The following is a 17,272-nucleotide window of genomic DNA, read 5'->3' as shown; positions in this document are numbered from 1 at the left end:
TCGGAGGGCTCCCCAGGAGCCAAGGACTGCTTTCCCGTCCTTTCAACAAAAGGAGTGGCACCGGAAGCAAATAGGAGGCCGGGACGTAGGCAACAGCTAAGTTCGGCTAACTCGCAGATGCTGGAAAGCTTGCGAACCTTCGACTTTACAAATCTTACTTGAAATGGAAGCCTTGTGCTGAAAGGTACCCCTTAGATCCTTTCTTCTCAGATACAGCGAACACTGGCCAGATTGTTTCAATTTCCGAATTTATTAAAATGATTAACCTCAATACTGCAAGTGCATGTACAAAATATTTGTAAAAAATGTTTTTAATGAAACATTAAAGAACTTACCTCAAATGCTGAAAAAGTCCTTTTTTTTTCATTCTTTCAGTACAAGGAATACATTGTATCTCAAAGGTATTACAACTCAGCAAAACAATTTAAAACAGTAATTTGAAAAATGATTGAAAATCGAACACTTTACATGTATTTTTATGATCATCTCCTAATTCTCACAATGCCAAAATCTTTACGAATCATTGCGCAAGCTCAAGCTTGAAGTTGTATGGAACGCGGCCTCTTCCAAGTGGTCACCGTGTCACCCGTGTGTGGCTCTCGCCATCCCACACGGGGAAGTTCCACGGCGGAGCCCGAGCAGCTCTGAGGCCCCCACCTGGAAAAACGGAAATCAGGTTTCCCTGAAAGGTTTGTGCACCCCGCCCCGGGGCCACGGGGAAGGTCAGCCTCGAAAAGCCGAGGCCACAATCAAGTTAAAACAGACGTAAATAAGTTACTAAAATTAAGCTTCGAAATGGAGAAATGTGGGAAATGTGGTATTTTGTGACTTTTTCCTTTAGGGGGAAATTCCTGAAATGGCTGTCGTTGGTATTCCGGGAGACGGTCTGAGACTCAAGTCTCTGAACCTCTTCGACACACTCCACACTAAGGCGGAGTGAAAGGGGTGGCCCACGGCTTTCTGGTACTTTCCAGACACGGAGTCTATGCTCGACCTTCCTCAGTGGCTGGAGACTCACACTTCTCCCCCGAGGGACAATGTGAGGACGGATGTGGTCCACAACGCGCTCTGAGGGCCTCAGGACAGAACCCGGGGGAACTGTTCTGCTTCGCAGCGGGGGACAGACCACACGCGGAGCAGGGGCGGGGGAGGGGGGTGCAGCAGGGAATCGGGTCTGCACCTGCCCTCCACGCTACCTGAGGGGTGACCTGCATGGGACAGACGGGAATGAGGTGACGTTAAGACCACACGAGTAACTCCTTAAAGAACATGAGGAGAAACAAAAACTCTACATTGCAAAGACTTTTATGAGCATTATTAATTTCTACATGGAACCCCTATTGGCAACTGTTTTATGGGACTCAGTTTAAAGGATGTTCCCCAGAACCTGGCAACCAGCAGGAATCACCAAAAGTAAGAGTAAGCATTGAGGTTTTCTCCACTGGACTTTTTGTTACGGGCAGATTCCTTTTAATATCTTAAGACATGGGCTACTTTTCTATAGACACTACACGAATCCCCTAAATCGATCTTACTCAGGAACACTGTATATCTGAAAGTACACGTACACATTTCCCAGAAATAAGGAGACCCACTGGCGTGAAACACCTGCTACAGCTTTATATTCCCAAATTCTTTGTCCAATGATTTGTAAAATAATCCAGAGAAATGAAAGGTTGGTATTGAACATAAAGTAGTAATCAAAAATTTGCTCATTAAGTTACTTAAAATTAATTTCTCTTCTCAAAGTGCTTCAAAAAAAATTAAATCTGACTCCTCTTTTCGTTTAACTGATAATATAGTCAAAAAATCTTTGATATTTTCATACATAAACTAACATAAGCCAAGAACTCCCACTGATGCAGTGCTTAAAACTATATATTTTATAATCTCCTATTTTATTGGCATGAATATTTCTAAACTTAAAAACCTTCCTGGTAAGTTCTTTTAATTTCTTATGACAAAAATTTCTCACAACACACAAATATTTACAACATATACATCGTTCTCAGTTCTTTACATTGAATTTCAAAGACAAACATTTTTATAGGTTACCACAGAACAAAAGCTGTGACTCATGTTTTTATTTCATAAACTATTATAAGTTAAAGTGAATAGAGTTTTTAATATTCCTTGTAGCATTTTACAAGTGCAACAGAAACCTTGAAGACCCAAATTAAGAGAGCTGTAGTTCATTAGATAAATGTTGCCTGTTGTCATCACATTTGTTCACAGCAAAGTTTTGAAAAAATAAGCACCAATCATTCTTGCAAAGAACAATTTTATCTAAAAGGATTGAAAAGTGTTAAATACAAGGTCTTTAATTTACATGACAAGCAATAAATACACCGACTCGGAACTCGTCCTCCACACTGCCGCTCTCGTACAGAAAATGTACTGGAAAACGAGCGGTCATGTGTGTCGTTGTACTTTTTTTTTTTTTTTAAAGAAACCAATTCAACTCCCGACCGATGGTTTGCTCTTTTGAGCAAGGCCACGCACAGTACACCTGGGCCAGCGGACAGTGTGAAATGACAAAACTCCGAGGTGGGGGGGACATCTAGCAAATAAATCAAAAAGCCAAAGATCATTGCTGGTGATATTAGCATATACTAGAAAACCTTAATATGCTGCTACTATGATTTGTTTTAAATTATTGTTTAGTCATATATTAAAGAGCCAGTTGATGCTCTTGGTTAAAAAAAAAGAGAGAAAAAAAAAAAGGAGAAAGAAAATTGTGTAGCCACATTATTGTTTTCAACGTCCCGTGTGGAAAGTCGCTATCACTGTACAATTTCGCTTGAGCCTTTATTTTACAACTGGGCTTTCCCTCTAACTCAGAATTGCACGTAGGAAGGCTATTTAAAAAGTACAATAAAAATTTGCACAAATCAGACCTAGGGAGAGTCAGCGGGCTGTACACTTTCTACAGTATGACGCTGCTAAGTGGAGAGACGAGGGAAGCGCGGCCACTACAACGGTCTCGGGTGAGGAATTACTGACGGGAATTTGTTTTTATTTCTTTAAAGTAGGCTTCCCAAGCCAAACCGAGACCGCGCGCTCATGCGTTGAGCCGCAGAGACTGGTCTTCTCTCCTCCGGGAGGAGATGTCAATGTCGATGGAGTCCTTGCCCACGATCAGCCGCAGGCGCTTGGCCGGAGGGAGGGGAATGAAGTCGTCCTCGAAGTCCTCCTCGTAGTCCTCGTCCTCCTCGTCGCCGTCGGAGGAGGAGGGCTCGTCCGTGCTCTCCTCCCCGTACCGGCCGTAGTCGTCCACTTCCATGCGGGACTCCAGCAGCGAGAGAGGGTCGCCGCAGCACAGCCCGTTCTCGTGGAGCCCCTCCGGGTGCGGCCCCCGACCCTCCTCGTCGCGCTTCAGCTGGATCTTCAGTTTCGTGGCGCTGCTGCCCGACCCTGAGTTAAAGCCGTTGTTGAGCTTGGCTACATACAGGTTGTTATCGTTCTCGTGGTCTTTGCTTAGCTTGATGCTTATTTTTGAGGAATTCATGCCGTCGCTCTCCGGGTCGTTGGTCTTGCTGCTGCTGTCGTGGCGCCTCCGAAGAGTCAATTTGGGGATCCCAGAGTTATTCTCCAGGATCAGCTGTGCGTCATACCTGGTGATTCGCCTCTTCTTTTTACTTTTTGCAGTTCTGAAGCCGTCCTTCGTCTTGAAGCTGTCGGACGTGATGACCGGCCCGCCGCCGGGCGAAGGCGCCCAGTCCGGGTAGGCCCCGGGCGCGGGTTCCGAGGCGCCGTGCTCGGCCGGCTCGCAGGGGGCCCCCAGCACCTCGGGCGCCACGCTGGCTTCTCCAGGGGAGTCCGGCCCCTCGGCAGTCTCCTCGGCTTTCGCCGACGGTTTCCCAAGTTTCCCTTGCCGTGATTTCTTCTTCGACAGGCCGCTGTCACTCCTTGGACACTTGGCTTCCCCGCTGGGCGCCGCCTCGGGGGTCAGGTCCCCCTCCTGTGCCCGGGCAGCCGGCTGCTCGCTGCCACCGCCGTCTGGGCCCGCTGCTGGCGAGCCGCTGTTATAGCCGTCCGACGGGCTGGGATCCAGCGGGAGGTCAGAGGGCTCCTTCGGGGTCGTCCTCGTCCGCGCGGACCGCCTGGTGGTGTAGGCGCAGGGGGCGCCGTGCCCCAGCGGCGGGGCGCCTCGCCCGGAGCCCGCCCGGTTCTCCCGCGCCGCGTGTCTAGTTAAGCACCCGCCGGCCGCCGCAGCCGGAGCCGGTCCCTCGGGCTCCTTCTCTTTCTTAATGGGTAAGTTTTTATACAGAACTACTTTGGGCTCTTTGAGTACTAAGTTTCCCATCTCGAGTTTTCTTGAAGCGCTCTTTTGCTCCAGCCGTTTGCAATGATTTCTTAATTTTATCTTTGAAAGTAAAGGCTTTGTAGGCTTTTTCAGTTTCTTTGGTACCCTGGAATTGTTTACGTGAGTTAGCTTAGATGAGGTAGAGTTGGAAGAAGCTGGAATTCTTGACATAGACTGCCTTGTTAATGTTCTGTTCTTGCTGTTCTTTTTCACACCGACGGAAGATTTTCGGTTAGGAGCTGCAAGTTAAGAAGAAGAAAAAAAAGGATGAAAACCGGCCCAGGGAACACAGGCGCACTCAACACGCCGCCACCCAAACCTGCCGGCTACGAGAGGGTCGGGTCACAGCAGCGCGCGAGGGAGCCCCGCCGGTCTCGGCCGGCACACGGGCACCCCCACGCCGCCTTCCTGGAACTTCCCAACCGCTGCCTCCGGTTACGGAGCACCTCGGCACCTCCCGCAGCGAGGACCTGCGCTCCACCCGGAGCTCGTCCATAACCCATCGTGATACTTGTCCGACAAGTAAGTATTTCTTTAGCTGGGTTATTTCCTCGAGTCTTTGTAAACTTGAGGAAAAAATCAGATTTTCTTTCACAAATTCTCAACATCATTCAAGATAGGTTTCTAAAACCCGTGACTCATTGACTCAAAGGAAGGGTATTACTTGACTGGTGATACAGAACAGAAATACGTCATCGCTGAGCTCTAACAGACACTCTACCACAGCGGTTTCAAACAAGCAAGAGAGACCCTAAGAACTATATACTGTTAATCCCACAACGAGCTGCACGACACGAAGTTCTTGCTCCAGCTCCGCGAGGACCAGCAGACTTCCAGGGGCGGCAGGACGTTCTTGGCTGTGTCCCTCCAGGGACCGCCTGCTGAGGCGGAAGGAAGCCTGCGACTAGAGTTACACTCTTGGGACAAAGGGGGATCCAACTTCCTCTGGACAAGCGTACGGATAGGCTGCAAGGACCCTACTGGGAACTGCCAACCCGAGGACCCCGATCAGATTCGCAAAAATGCTTATGGGTGACTCAAGTTTAAGCTGCTTCCGCAGTGAGCTTGACCTTACCAGGGACTTTCTGCTGTCTTTATGTTTTTCTCTCCGTTGACAGTTTGGACCTGTACGCACAGTGTTTTACAGGAGTCCATTTCTCAATTCCTTATCGTCCCCCCCAGCCCCCACCTGAAACCCCTTCCTCATCAAACTACCCCGAGTCGTCCACTAAGGAAGCTGAGATGACGGAAGTAATAATCCCCACTTCTCACCAGAAAACAGGGAGAGTAAAAAGTGACTATGGGTAAACCGAGCACACTGCCCGGCAGAGGCTGTCGCCGTGGACTTGGCCAAGGGTTGCCAGGGCGACGGCTGTTCCTTCTGCATGGCTAAGCAAATAAGTTACCACTAGTTAGCTTCTATTGAGAGAGAACGAGAATGCGCTACAAGCATTCCCAACATATCAAACCACCAAGAAGAGAAGGCTCTGTACTCAAGGGTGTCTCATAAGAGGCTTTGGGGTACCCAAACCAGCGCAGCTCCCAGGAGCGAGCGCCCGGACTGGACCCAGAAGGCGCTTCTCCGTATGGGCTACCCACCCCGAGGCAGCCACTCATTCTTAGAACAGCGGGAGTCGCGGTTTGGGCGCCATTAGACCGGAGAACTGATGTCGCAGGAACTGGAATCATACAAACTCGCTGGAAAGGATTTTTTACAACACGAGCCTATACAGGGCCTTCTTTGGTTACAGGATTCCTTTATGCTCACGAGGCTTCCTACGAGGTCCGCTGAAGACATGTGCTTGCTGACGTGGGCGCGCGCCGGCGTCGGGCACTTCGGCCTTCTCAAACGTGGCTGTGAAGTCCCCCGGCTCAGCTCAGACTCCTCAAGGACCACTCCAGGACCCAACTTGGTGGCTGTCAGCCTCACTGTTCCTTTTGCCGCCCGTTCCCACGCTGTACCCGCACCACCCCTTCGACACACATGCACCCCACGTGCTGGACCGCGAGCCCGCTGCAACCTGGATCCAGCTCGTCCCTCTAATGAGACAGCCTCCGGCAACCCTGGAAAACCTTGTCATGCCATCCAGCAGCCACTCTCCAGCCCTGCCCTCCTCTTCCTTTCTCTGCAGAATGGGACACTGCTCACCGTTTTTCTTCCTGAAAACTCCCATCCCACTGGCTGCCCACGGGGGCACACTCTCGCATGCCGTGCCCTCGGCCCCCGGCAACTGCGCTCCTCAGGCCTCTGCTGTCCTAGGCCCTCTGGAAACAACACGCCTTCTCTGGGTGACAGGCACCCACCCCGCCCCCCGCACAGCTCTTACCACTGATGCACCGGCCGCTCCCAAGCCACTTTCTCTAGCCCCCCTCCTAGAGTACAGATCGGTAACACTGAACACCTGCTGGCATCCGGACCGCCCCGAGGATGGACCCCTCACCACAGCCAACACGCCCCCCGAACTCAGCATCAAGCTTCACGGCCGCTCTCCCTCTAAATTCTCCATCCTGCTCAGGAACACCACCATCCACACAGCTGCCCAAGCAGACGGCGGGAGGTCACCCCACCCTCCTGCTTTCCCTAACCGCCTCCCACAGTCAGCCACCATGTCCCGTGGAGCCCCCTCCTGCGGCGTCCCTGCGGCCATCTACTTCTCTCGCTTCATAGCCCCTGCCTGAACCGCCGCGATTCCCTCCCCTACTTTTTCTCATCTCTCCCATCGCTTCCCCAACAGCCTGTTCTCTACCCTGTGGCCGGAGTGAGATTCCTAGTACAACATGTCACTGCCGGACTTTAAGACTTTCAGTAACCAAATGCCCTCAGAATAAATCCAAAAATTTCAACAATGGTCATATCCCTCCTTCCTACCCCCTACTCCAGCCACGATCTACTTTCCTTATTCGGGTCCTACACTCATCCCCGTGTCTCCATTTATGAATTCCCTCCACCCTGAAGACACTTTCCTAAGCCAGTCCCCTCCCCCCTTTAAGACTCCACTTAAGAAATGCTTTGCTCAGAGAGACGTTCAGGACTTTCTACAAATGACCATTTCTGTTTTCAAAGCACCCGAGATCCTCCTTAGTCCAGCTTCTATCTTAATCCATTAGGTGAGTCTCATTTTCTGGTGATTCTGAATTCACCCCTGCTTCCAAAGGACTCTCTGCTAGCCGACTGCGGGACCCACCGACAGGGCGCTCGTGTTTGTGTTCTAAACCACACAGAACGGACTGTGTTGGATGCTACAGATTTGTTGATATGGAGATCTCACTTACACGTGTTCGTGTACTGGTCAGTCTAGCCTTTTGTTTTAAAAAGTTTCCCAACAAAACCCAGCAGAGGTATGATCATCAAGTCCAAGGTCAGAAGAGACCCAGAGAAGCTGGGCAAGGCCAACGTGAGCAATGTGACGAAGATGGGAGCCCCGCGGGCGCCAAGGGCTCCTCCTGGACGGGTCTACACTGTCCTGGTTCAGGAGGACAGTGATGGTAGGCTAGAGGAGGAAGACAGCAGCCACGCTGCCAACAAATGGGAGTCTGTCCAGGGACTGAGGATTCTGACTCAGCGGAGATCGGGCACCCCTGCGGCTGCTCTGGCCTCGGCGCAGCCACACCACGGGGCGACTCTACCGTCTGGCGGCGGGGTCAGATCTCCAGTGCACAAATCAAAAACAGTCATTCTAGGTGCAGAGACACATTCTTAGCAATTATTATATACTGATGCTGTGCGAAATGGCCCAATCAGTATGATCTCAATCCTAACATGCCTTCTTTGTAGCGCTATTGCGTCCACAGGGCAACCGAGTGCGTCCGGCTGAGCGCGCCTCACATCGCCCACCTGCAAGGGGGAGAGCTGGCATCTGGACTGAATGGCATCTGTGACTCAAGAGCTACCGTACTAAGTATGCCACAGAGTTACAGGGGCGGTCCCTGCTCCCGGGGACAGGACCCACATGGCACGGCCCTCACCACCACCTCACGGCGCCCTCCAAATCACAAGGCAGCCCTGGGTGGGCATCGAGAACGACAGCCAGACACGAGAGCGAAATGACATCAAAGCTTCCCGTGCGCCTGGGCTGGCTTCGGTACTGGCAAGGCCCCAAAAATGCACCCTATGCCCATAAACCAAGGGAACGTGAGGGCCGGCCACAGCCTGGCATCTTCAGAACTTGAAGATCCAGAAAACCCTGAGTGAGACTGCAGAGCTCAGTTCAAGTCTGTCGGGCACAACAAGCATCTTCCATCGGACACGACCGGCCCGGAGCAGCAGGAGCAGCCCGCAACCGGCTGTCGGACTGAGGAGTAGCCTACTGGCTCGGCTTCAAGGAGGGTTCAGATTGACAGTGAGGTCTGTGACCGCTGACAGAAGTGGGTGGCCCAGTCCACTATCTCTAGGACAGGCGCTCCAGAGTTAAGATAAAGTTGTTCCACCCGCCTTGTCTTCCAGGCCTCACACCGACCTGTGGCACTGGCACGACTCACACCCCGGTTTGCAGCACTATGGGGGGGTGGCCTAGCCATCGAGCCGCGAGAGGCCTAAGACACCACGCTCTTCTAATAATGGCCTTAAAATTCAGGCTTATGGACTGAATTTGTGAAAATGGATTTCTTGTTGTCTCCTCTTTCCAGATGCTAAAGCCGGGTCAACTTGTGGCTCTAGAGACACCTTTCAAAAAAGAGATCTGCGCAGAAGAGAGAATTTTTCTCCCGACTAGGCAGAAATGTTTCTGTAAAAAAGAACACACAAGCTGTTCACCACCTCCTCTGGGAGAGGCTCGGGCAGCCTGGGCTTTGCTCCCAGCTGCAATCTCAAAAAGTCTTTCTTTCAAACAGGTAGGAGGTTATGGTCGAGACACAGACACCAAAAGCAATCCCTTCTGGAAGAAAACCCGTGGGGACCTGACAGGACACTGCTGTGACGGTAGCCAGCGGAGGGCGGGCTGCGAGGGCTGGTGATGGTAAGCCTCTCGCTCCTCCACAGTGTGGGGCCGTGTCTGTCAACTCTAGCACCCGGCCCTCCACGTCAGCTCCATCCACCCTCCCAGTCCTCACAACTGTAATCCTGCAGAAAGGTGATCTGAACCGTCAGCGCACCCCCATCCGCAATGACTGGGGAGCGCTGCATCGCCCCTCGGTGAGGCTGAGACCCCGGGTCAAAGGGACCCCGGCTCGCTCTGCGCTCACAGCCTGCTTGGCGTGACGACCTGGGTGCTTGCCGCACCCCGAGGGATGGGCCTGAGTCTCAGACATCTCCGTAGCTCTCCAGCAACTAGGAGGCTTCTGAAGATTTGGCTTACTAAGAAATACTCCCCAGACAGCCACACGGTAGTCGGCACTTTCAGAGGCTGCCTACGTTATGCTCTTTTCGACTCCGTGGTGTACTGAGTTCAGTATGCATACAGTAGGAATAGAGTTAATGCCCCCCGTGTCACAGAGCCGTCCGGCGTGCGCAGCGTGATGGCCATGTCCGCGCTCTGTAGTGTTTCATGCATATATTTCTAAACCGGGCTTCACAAGTCTCCAGTTTCGCCAAGGAACCAGACTCCGAAAACAAAACGTTGATTATGTTCCATTTATTGTGAGAACCAACAGTCAACAGCGAGTGGCGGGCTAACTGCGCTCTTTCTGCTCACTCGGGGCAGGGACACTGGACTAGGAACACAGTACTGCTCTTCCGCTACGGGGTGACACCTGGCCCCTGACCTCCAGCAGCAGGTGGACGCAGGAACTCAGGGCATGACGTTCCCCAACGCGGGAGAGGCCTTCCCTTCTCGCCTGGGTTTTCTGCAGGGGAGGGGTGCACCGCGCTGGGCTGCAAACGGCTGAAGATGGGGGGTGGGGAGCCTCAAGCAACGCGACTTCCAGAGGCACCAAGGCGCTACCAAGGACCTATGGCCACCTGGCGTGGCAAAACAGGTGTCCCTAGAGATCACTGAGTCAAAACTTGGAAACTTTATTCCTGTCAGAAACAAGTCAGACTAACGCACCTACAGCTTTAGTGGCAACGAGAGGAAACTGGTGTTACCCAGAGGAAACCGGCAGCCACGAGCATGGTCCCAGGACTTCAAAGTTCCACAAACAGGACGCGCTTCCTTTTGCCCGGCTAGGCTGGCTCCACTTTCTTTCCTCTTTATGCTCCATTCTCTCTGTTTCCAGTTTCCATACGGTCTTGCCCCCACGCACAACCGGTATCTTAACGCTGGCTTCTTCGTGGCACCTCTCTTGCTGCTTTCCGTGGTGGCCAGGGCACCACATCAGAGTACCAGCGACCTTCCGAACGCTCCTCTATTGCAGCTCTGAGCCTGGGAGCTGGCGGTCTGGTGAACGGGCTCAGTTCGGTTGGAAAAGGGCAAGCAAGCGACAAAAAGGTGGAAGCCTTGAGGCCAGAGCTATGAACTGCCCAGGCTGGTGCCAGGTGTGCTAAGGGACTGGCTCGGCGCGGGGACACAGATGTGCCTCCACACCTCTACCCAGTCCTTCGTCTTCCTGTAGGACCTACCACCATCGCCACAGTCAAACTAACACCTTGGAAATGTTTCTCTCAAACACAGGACGACCCTGGAACACATGATGAAGAATGTAGTATCCAGTTACCAGGAATTCAAGAAAAGCAGAGAGTTCAGTCTAGAGGACAGGACTGAATCTGGAGGCGGGATACAGACTGCTTTTGTGCTCGGATCGTTTCTAGAACCTTGTGGTGCTGCTGAAGCATGTGAGTCCCAGAGCTTCTCTCAATATTTAAAAGATCGAAACTACTGAAGTGAAGCATACTTTAGAAAGACAACTGTGTGAAAATACTTTAAAAAATAATAATAATAAAAGAAGATAGATGCTTATCAATCTCCCTTACTTACTTGCATTGTTTTTTTCCTGAGTGGTATCTGCATCAGTGTTAGAGCTGACAGATTGACTGTCTGAGTTTTTGCTGCTGTCACCTAACTTTTTAAGCCTATTTAAGCGTTTATCTGTCTCTCTGAGTCCGTATTTGCTATTGATAACAGGAGCAGGTGCAGGCAGTCCCACTCTGGATTTAAAAGCACCGGTTCCCCGTCTGAAAGAGAAAACAGCACAGGTTAAACAGACAGTGTCCTTACTCTAAGGTCAGGTGCTGAGGGCTCATGGTCCCCAGGTCAACAGATGTGGCGCGCTGATGAGGCCTCAATAATCACTGGAAATCTGTCAAGTCTAGGACTCGCAAAAGAATTAAAAATGTATAGAAAACTAATGCAGAAAACCCTCTAGATTTTAAACAACAAATTATTGTGACAATTATCAACTGATTATTCACTGCCCACGAGAAACTCCTAGACCCTGAAGTCCAGGTCTAGATGGAAATAACCAATTCTTCCATTTCAAAGCTGGTGAGTCCAGAGTCAGGTCTACATTGTGGCTGAATTAACCCACCTGTTAATTGTATTCCAGCTCTGCTCTATGCAATTTACCTCTACAACACTGCATATTAAGAATTAACGAATTAAAAAGAAACCAGAGAATTTCCATAAATTAATTCATTACTTAGAACTCGATGTTAGATATAGACAAATATTAACTAAAAATCTATGCAAGGTGGCTACACTGTATCAGTGAAAATCTGACTTCTAGAACAATAAAAACTGTTTAATTTCTTTCATGTTACTAAGATAAACATGAATGACCATAATTAACACAATGTTACTTAATAAAGGGCATTAAAAGACTTGCTTTTATTACAGGACAAGAATCATTTGTAGCTTACTCTAATAATTTCTATTTTTTTTTAAATAGTTTCTATTTTTATATAAATTCTTCTGAAGTGAAAGTGCTCAGGAAAGGCTCTCATCAACCTTACTGAACATAGCTCTGCAGATACTAACTTTATTCAGTGGGTACTGGTGAATTTCTATTCAGCTCAATTCGAGAATGTAAGTTAGTAAGGTTAAAAAAAAAAGGTGCTACATATTACAATTAAAAAATGAAAAATCCCTTTGGTCAAAATTGCCTTCACGGACTTACTTCTGTCTTCCGCTTGTCAACAAAAAGCTGTACAACAGCCTCTGAACACACAGTAAGGCTGAGGGCGCCCTCTAGTCTGGGGGCAGGACCGGCCTCCGCAGGAGCCCATGTGGTTCCCTCCTTTGAGGATGTGGCTGAAGACACAGTAACTTCTCCCCCAAGTGACCACAGTGCTCCACTTTCAGCTAAGGGACAACAAAACTTTCAATTCCCCTTCCTACCATCTTACCTCTTAGAGCTTAGGGGCCACACACTTAAACCCATCACCAAAACCATCTCTGGTAAGTAGGGTGAGCATTCTTGCTTTCTATACCTTTCCAGAACAGATCTGGTATTCCACTTTTATTACCATTTCTGCAAAAAAGTCACAACAAACTGGGAGCCTGGGTGGCTTAGCTGGCTAAGCGTTTGCTTTCCGCCCAGGTCATGATCTCAGGGTCCTAGGATGGAGTCCTGCATCAGGCTCCCTGCTCAGTGGGGAGCCTGCTTCCCCCTTGGCCTCTGCCCCTCCCCTGCTTGTATGTGCGCTTCTCTCTCAAATAAAAAAATCTTAAAAAAAAAAAAAAAAATCACAACAAGCTTATTGTGTGGCTGCCTCAGTTCTGGTCTTGGGAAGTGTGTTAGAAGTCATGGTGGGGGGGGGCCCTGGGTGGCTCAGTGGGTTAAAGCGTCTGCCTTCGGCTCAAGTCATGATCTCAGGGTCCTGGGATTGAGTCCAATCGGGCTCTCTGCTCAGCAGGGAGCCTGCTTCCCTTCCTCTCTCTCTGCCGGCCTCTTTGCTGACTTGTGATCTCTGCCTGTCAAATAAATAAATAAAATCTAAAAAAAAAAAAAAAAAAAAAAAGTCATGGTAAAACGTCCAGATAATTGTTACCCAGACAGGCAAGCAGTTCCCACTCTACTCCACACGAAAACGTGTGCAGAGAGAAAATGCAGAAATGTCAAAGGCGATTTTATCTTACAGGGATCAAGAGAGTAATACAGTATTTTGAGATATTCCAGGTCTTTCCCCCATAACCTACAACATTTCTGGTTCATGTCTCGAAAAATGGGCCATAATTATGCTTAAATACAAATAATCATGGTGGAATTATTTTTTCTGGAAATTAGAGGGTTTTTTTGTTTTAAGTAAAACTCTACTATTCCTCTGCTTCTCTACTTCCCTGCTTTTCTCTTTCTAACGTATGCAAGGGAGGCGTGCTCCAGCTTGCTCAACGAGCAGAACAATCCCAGATCTAAGCCAGGAAGCGCAAGAGGCCAGTCAGCCGCCTGCACGCCCGGGGCCCGCGGGCACCAGCGCTAACCGCCTGCCCGTGTGTCATCCCCTGCTCCTCTGCCACGGTCCACGCACCCGTCTATGCGGTTAGTCCTTTTTAAGCAAACAAAACCAAAAACACAACCAAGATGTATGGTAACACTCCGCAATCAGCTTTATCGTCATGCGACAGACGAACACATCTAAACTGAACACAGGTTTTGGAAACCGTATTTTTTACACTGAATGAACAAACACTCCATGATGTAGTCAATCATTCCACATCGGTGGTCAGTGAAACGTGCAGGGGTTTTGTTTTTGTCTGCCACCGTGAACACTGTCCTTGTACTGCTTGCAAACCAACTCCTGACTAGCAAGGGCTATTTCCACAGGAGAGACTTCCATGGGGGACTGACCCCAGGCAGAAGGCACACTTACTCTGAACGATGCTGTCAGACAACGCACGGCCCTACTAACAGGGTGAGTGCCTGCTTCTCCACACCCTCACCACCACTACAGACTCTCTCTCTCACGTTTTGCCAACTGGACAGTGACAACGAACGCCTGATTACTGTTCTAACTGCCTTGTTTATGGCCATGATTTTCTGTGCGGCATCCTCCTTAACTTTCTCTTCTAGAGTCTGTCTTTTGAGCTTCTAGGAGCTTTCTGTTATTCGGAATATTAACTCTTTGCCATCTGTGTACTGTTTTCCCTTCGGTTCATCAGTTGTCTTTGATTTTACTTTTGACATTTCAAACATTTTTGTATTCACTGTTTTTCTACCTTACTTCTTTCAAAACATCTCTACTACGCCAAGGTTAGAGAGCTATTCTCCTATTTTTTTCTAACAATTTTGCATTGTATTTTAAAATTTTAATCTTTAACCCATCTTGAACTCAGTTTGGTCTTCTTCCAGATGCAGAGCGAATGCTACTAACATCATTCAATAGACAAATCATCTCCCCGTGTGGGATATCAGATCTCACACACATTCGCCTCTGTTTCAGGCCTCTCTGTTCATGTCCTTTTATCCGTTTGTCCACTCCTGGGCCAACAGCATCCAGTGTTGATCACAACAGTTTCCTGGCTACTTTTTTTTTTTTTTAATATTTTATTTGTTTATTTGACAGATAGACATCACAAGTAGGCAGAGAGGCAGGCAGAGAGAGAGAAGGAAGCAGGCTCCCTGCTGAGCAGAGAGCCCGATGCGGGGCTCGATCCCAGGACCCTGAGATCATGACCTGAGCCGAAGGCAGAGGCTTAACCCGCTGAGCCACCCAGGCGCCCCTCCTGGCTACTTCTGCTACCCACTAATGCAAATCTCCTCTAACTCTACTTTAGAAATTGTTTCTTGGCTATCATCAGACATATTTCCACATAAACTTAAAAAATAATCTAATCCTTCATATTTTTTGGTCCCTCGTTAGAATTTATTTCTCACATTTTCTGCAGTAAAATCCACAGCATTTACTCAAGAACCCATTACATTCCCAACAGCGATCGTCAGGATGGTGACAGCCAGAAAGGAGCATCAAATGCATCCTGGACGCTTACCGATGATCTCGGAGCCTTCGTAAGCCTTCTGCTTGCCCCCCTCGCTCATCCTGCAGCCCCTGGCAGAGCGCACGTGGGCATGTCCCTGTCACTGCTGCCCTCACAGCTGGCATCGCTCTAGGCCTGTCCACCCAGCACGTACCAGACCTTACCTAAGTCAACTACTCAGTTAACTGCTGACTAGTAACTGGGTGACTCCTCTCACCCTCTTGGGTGTTCCTAAGACTTTCAAGAATATCTGCGATCAACCTTTAAATCGATGTGCTCTAACAGTGTGAAAAGAGCCTTGGCTACTGCCGGGAGTGAGCCTTTCCACCACGAACGGATCTGCTCGTGTGTCTACTTACTCCTCACACTAACCCTGGGGGGGAGGTGGGCTCACCCCCACCTGGCCAGTGAGAAACCGAGGCTCGCAGAGCACAGAAGTGCCTGAGGAGCAGGACACATGCGATTCCAGGAAAAAAGCAGCTTCCGGCCGGGTTCAGAATCCCGAGTACACGGTTACGTTTCCCCAAGCCGCCTCCGAAAGCTGACTAGGCACGCCGTTTGCTGCGTTCATTCATTCGGTGACCGAATATTTATCAAGAACCCACCAGTTAGTGCCAGGCACTGTTCCAGAGGCTGGGGATACAGTATGCAGCAAGTGAAAAGGCTGCGAAATCTCTGCCTCCATAGAGCTTCCATTCCAATGGGCAAATGACCAGAAGCCACAGAATAACCTGACAGCTAACATCTGAGAACTGACTGTGCTGTTCCGCATGCTTCACGGGAAATAACGAATTTAACCCTCACAGTGACCCTGTGAGCTCACTTCTAGTGTCATCCCCACTTTACAGATGGTGTAAGTGAGGCACAGAAAGCACCTAAGCTGCTCAAGCTCTCATAGCTGACGAAGTGCGGCCACAGTGTCTTAGCTCCGGCAGACGGCACTCGGCTCAGGCACGTCATGAGGCATTATTCAAGTATAATTAAACCACTTTGTGGACTAGAGCGCTTTTTGTGAGCTGCTCTAAGATTTAACCAACATTCAAACCACTTTTTAGGTAGAAAATAAATTTTTTACACCCACCCCCCACTCCCCCCCCCAAAAAGGGAGGGGGCAAAAACTCAGCGGCACCAGGAACAGGTTTTCTGCCATTCCTTGTGGCAAGGACCACGGTGACGGGAGAGGTTCCTTATTAAGGAAGAGACAGAACTCAGGAATTATGAAAAGCATGGACATCAAAACATAAAAATTCCCGTGGTGAGCACAGCAGAACGTGAACACAGGCCGAATCACTATGCTGCACACCTGAAGCTGACCTACTGTGGTGTGTCAACTACACTCGGATAAAAAAATTAAAACAAACAAACCAACCATAAAAATTCCAGAAGCCACAGTTTGGTAATACCCAAGACAACTTCAGGCTTTTTACCAAATTATCAATGGTGAATGTCACTTGCTATTTTTTGGGCAACCCCACTCTGCACTGTGTGTGTGTGCGTGCGTGCACACGTGTGTTATTTCCCATTCTCTCTTTAGGCACACTGGCATCCTGAGCTACTCAGAAGCAGCAGCAGCTGGTAAGAACACTTCACAGGCTGAAGTGCCCACGTCCCTGAAGAGCTCTGCATCTTTGGCTGCTCACGTGCGCTGTGCCAGGTGCAAGGCTACGGAACACAGAAGACCACCCTGTGTGGAGGAAGTGACATCAGCTCGTGCCCACAACCGCCTTACTTGATACGCTACCTTTCGCAAGTGTAACACTCGCAGAACTCATTATTTTCTCCAAAAAACCCGTCTCCGTAATAACAAGAAATCTCTTCCCCAGGCTCAATGTCTCTCAGGGCCTTCACACACGCCGTGTCTCGACCAGTTGACACAAACTGAAATACAAACGGCTCATTAAGAAACTCATATGTGAGGCAGAAACAAAACACACAGGAAATAAAAAAGGTCTCTGCTTACCTTGCAGTTAGGTCTGCAATCTGAAAAATGTCCAAAAGATAAAGTCAATTAACTGTAGATAAGATCTGAAACACGAACAATTACAGAAATCTGAAATAAGCTTTCCACGTAATTTTACAACTTTCGATAGAAGTTTATGTCTCAAGTTCAACCACATCATTATTTATTTACTAAGCTGGTGGGGAAACATAAAGATGTCCCATCGCCCACCTCCTCCGC

At 49.4% G+C, this 17,272-nt stretch overlaps 1 protein-coding gene across 6 annotated transcripts in view; it reads right to left on the bottom strand.

Moving 5' to 3' along the window:
• Nucleotides 1–237: 237 nt before the first annotated feature.
• Nucleotides 238–17,272, bottom strand: part of LOC111149436 (lysine methyltransferase 5B) — a 51,940-nt gene continuing 34,905 nt past the window's right edge. For 3 of the 6 annotated variants that reach the window (XM_022506511.1, XM_022506514.1, XM_022506513.1), the window contains 4 exons: nt 17,054–17,073; nt 16,835–16,971; nt 11,158–11,354; nt 238–4,545 (listed from right to left, as the gene is read on the bottom strand). In XM_022506511.1, coding sequence (XP_022362219.1) covers nt 3,062–4,545; nt 11,158–11,354; nt 16,835–16,971; nt 17,054–17,073 — 1,838 coding nt within the window. In that variant the 3' untranslated portion in view covers nt 238–3,061. The remainder of the gene's footprint in view (nt 4,546–11,157; nt 11,355–16,834; nt 16,972–17,053; nt 17,074–17,272) is intronic. The other 3 variants (XM_022506508.1, XM_022506510.1, XM_022506512.1) reach the window with 1 other exon arrangement.

Source organism: Enhydra lutris, unplaced genomic scaffold, assembly GCF_002288905.1.
Source record: "Enhydra lutris kenyoni isolate GAN:26980312 unplaced genomic scaffold, ASM228890v2 scaffoldscaffold22, whole genome shotgun sequence".
NCBI classification, from domain to species: Eukaryota; Metazoa; Chordata; class Mammalia; order Carnivora; family Mustelidae; genus Enhydra; species Enhydra lutris.
Note: the sequence above shows the minus strand (reverse complement) of the source record. Positions and strands in the feature narration are given on the sequence as shown.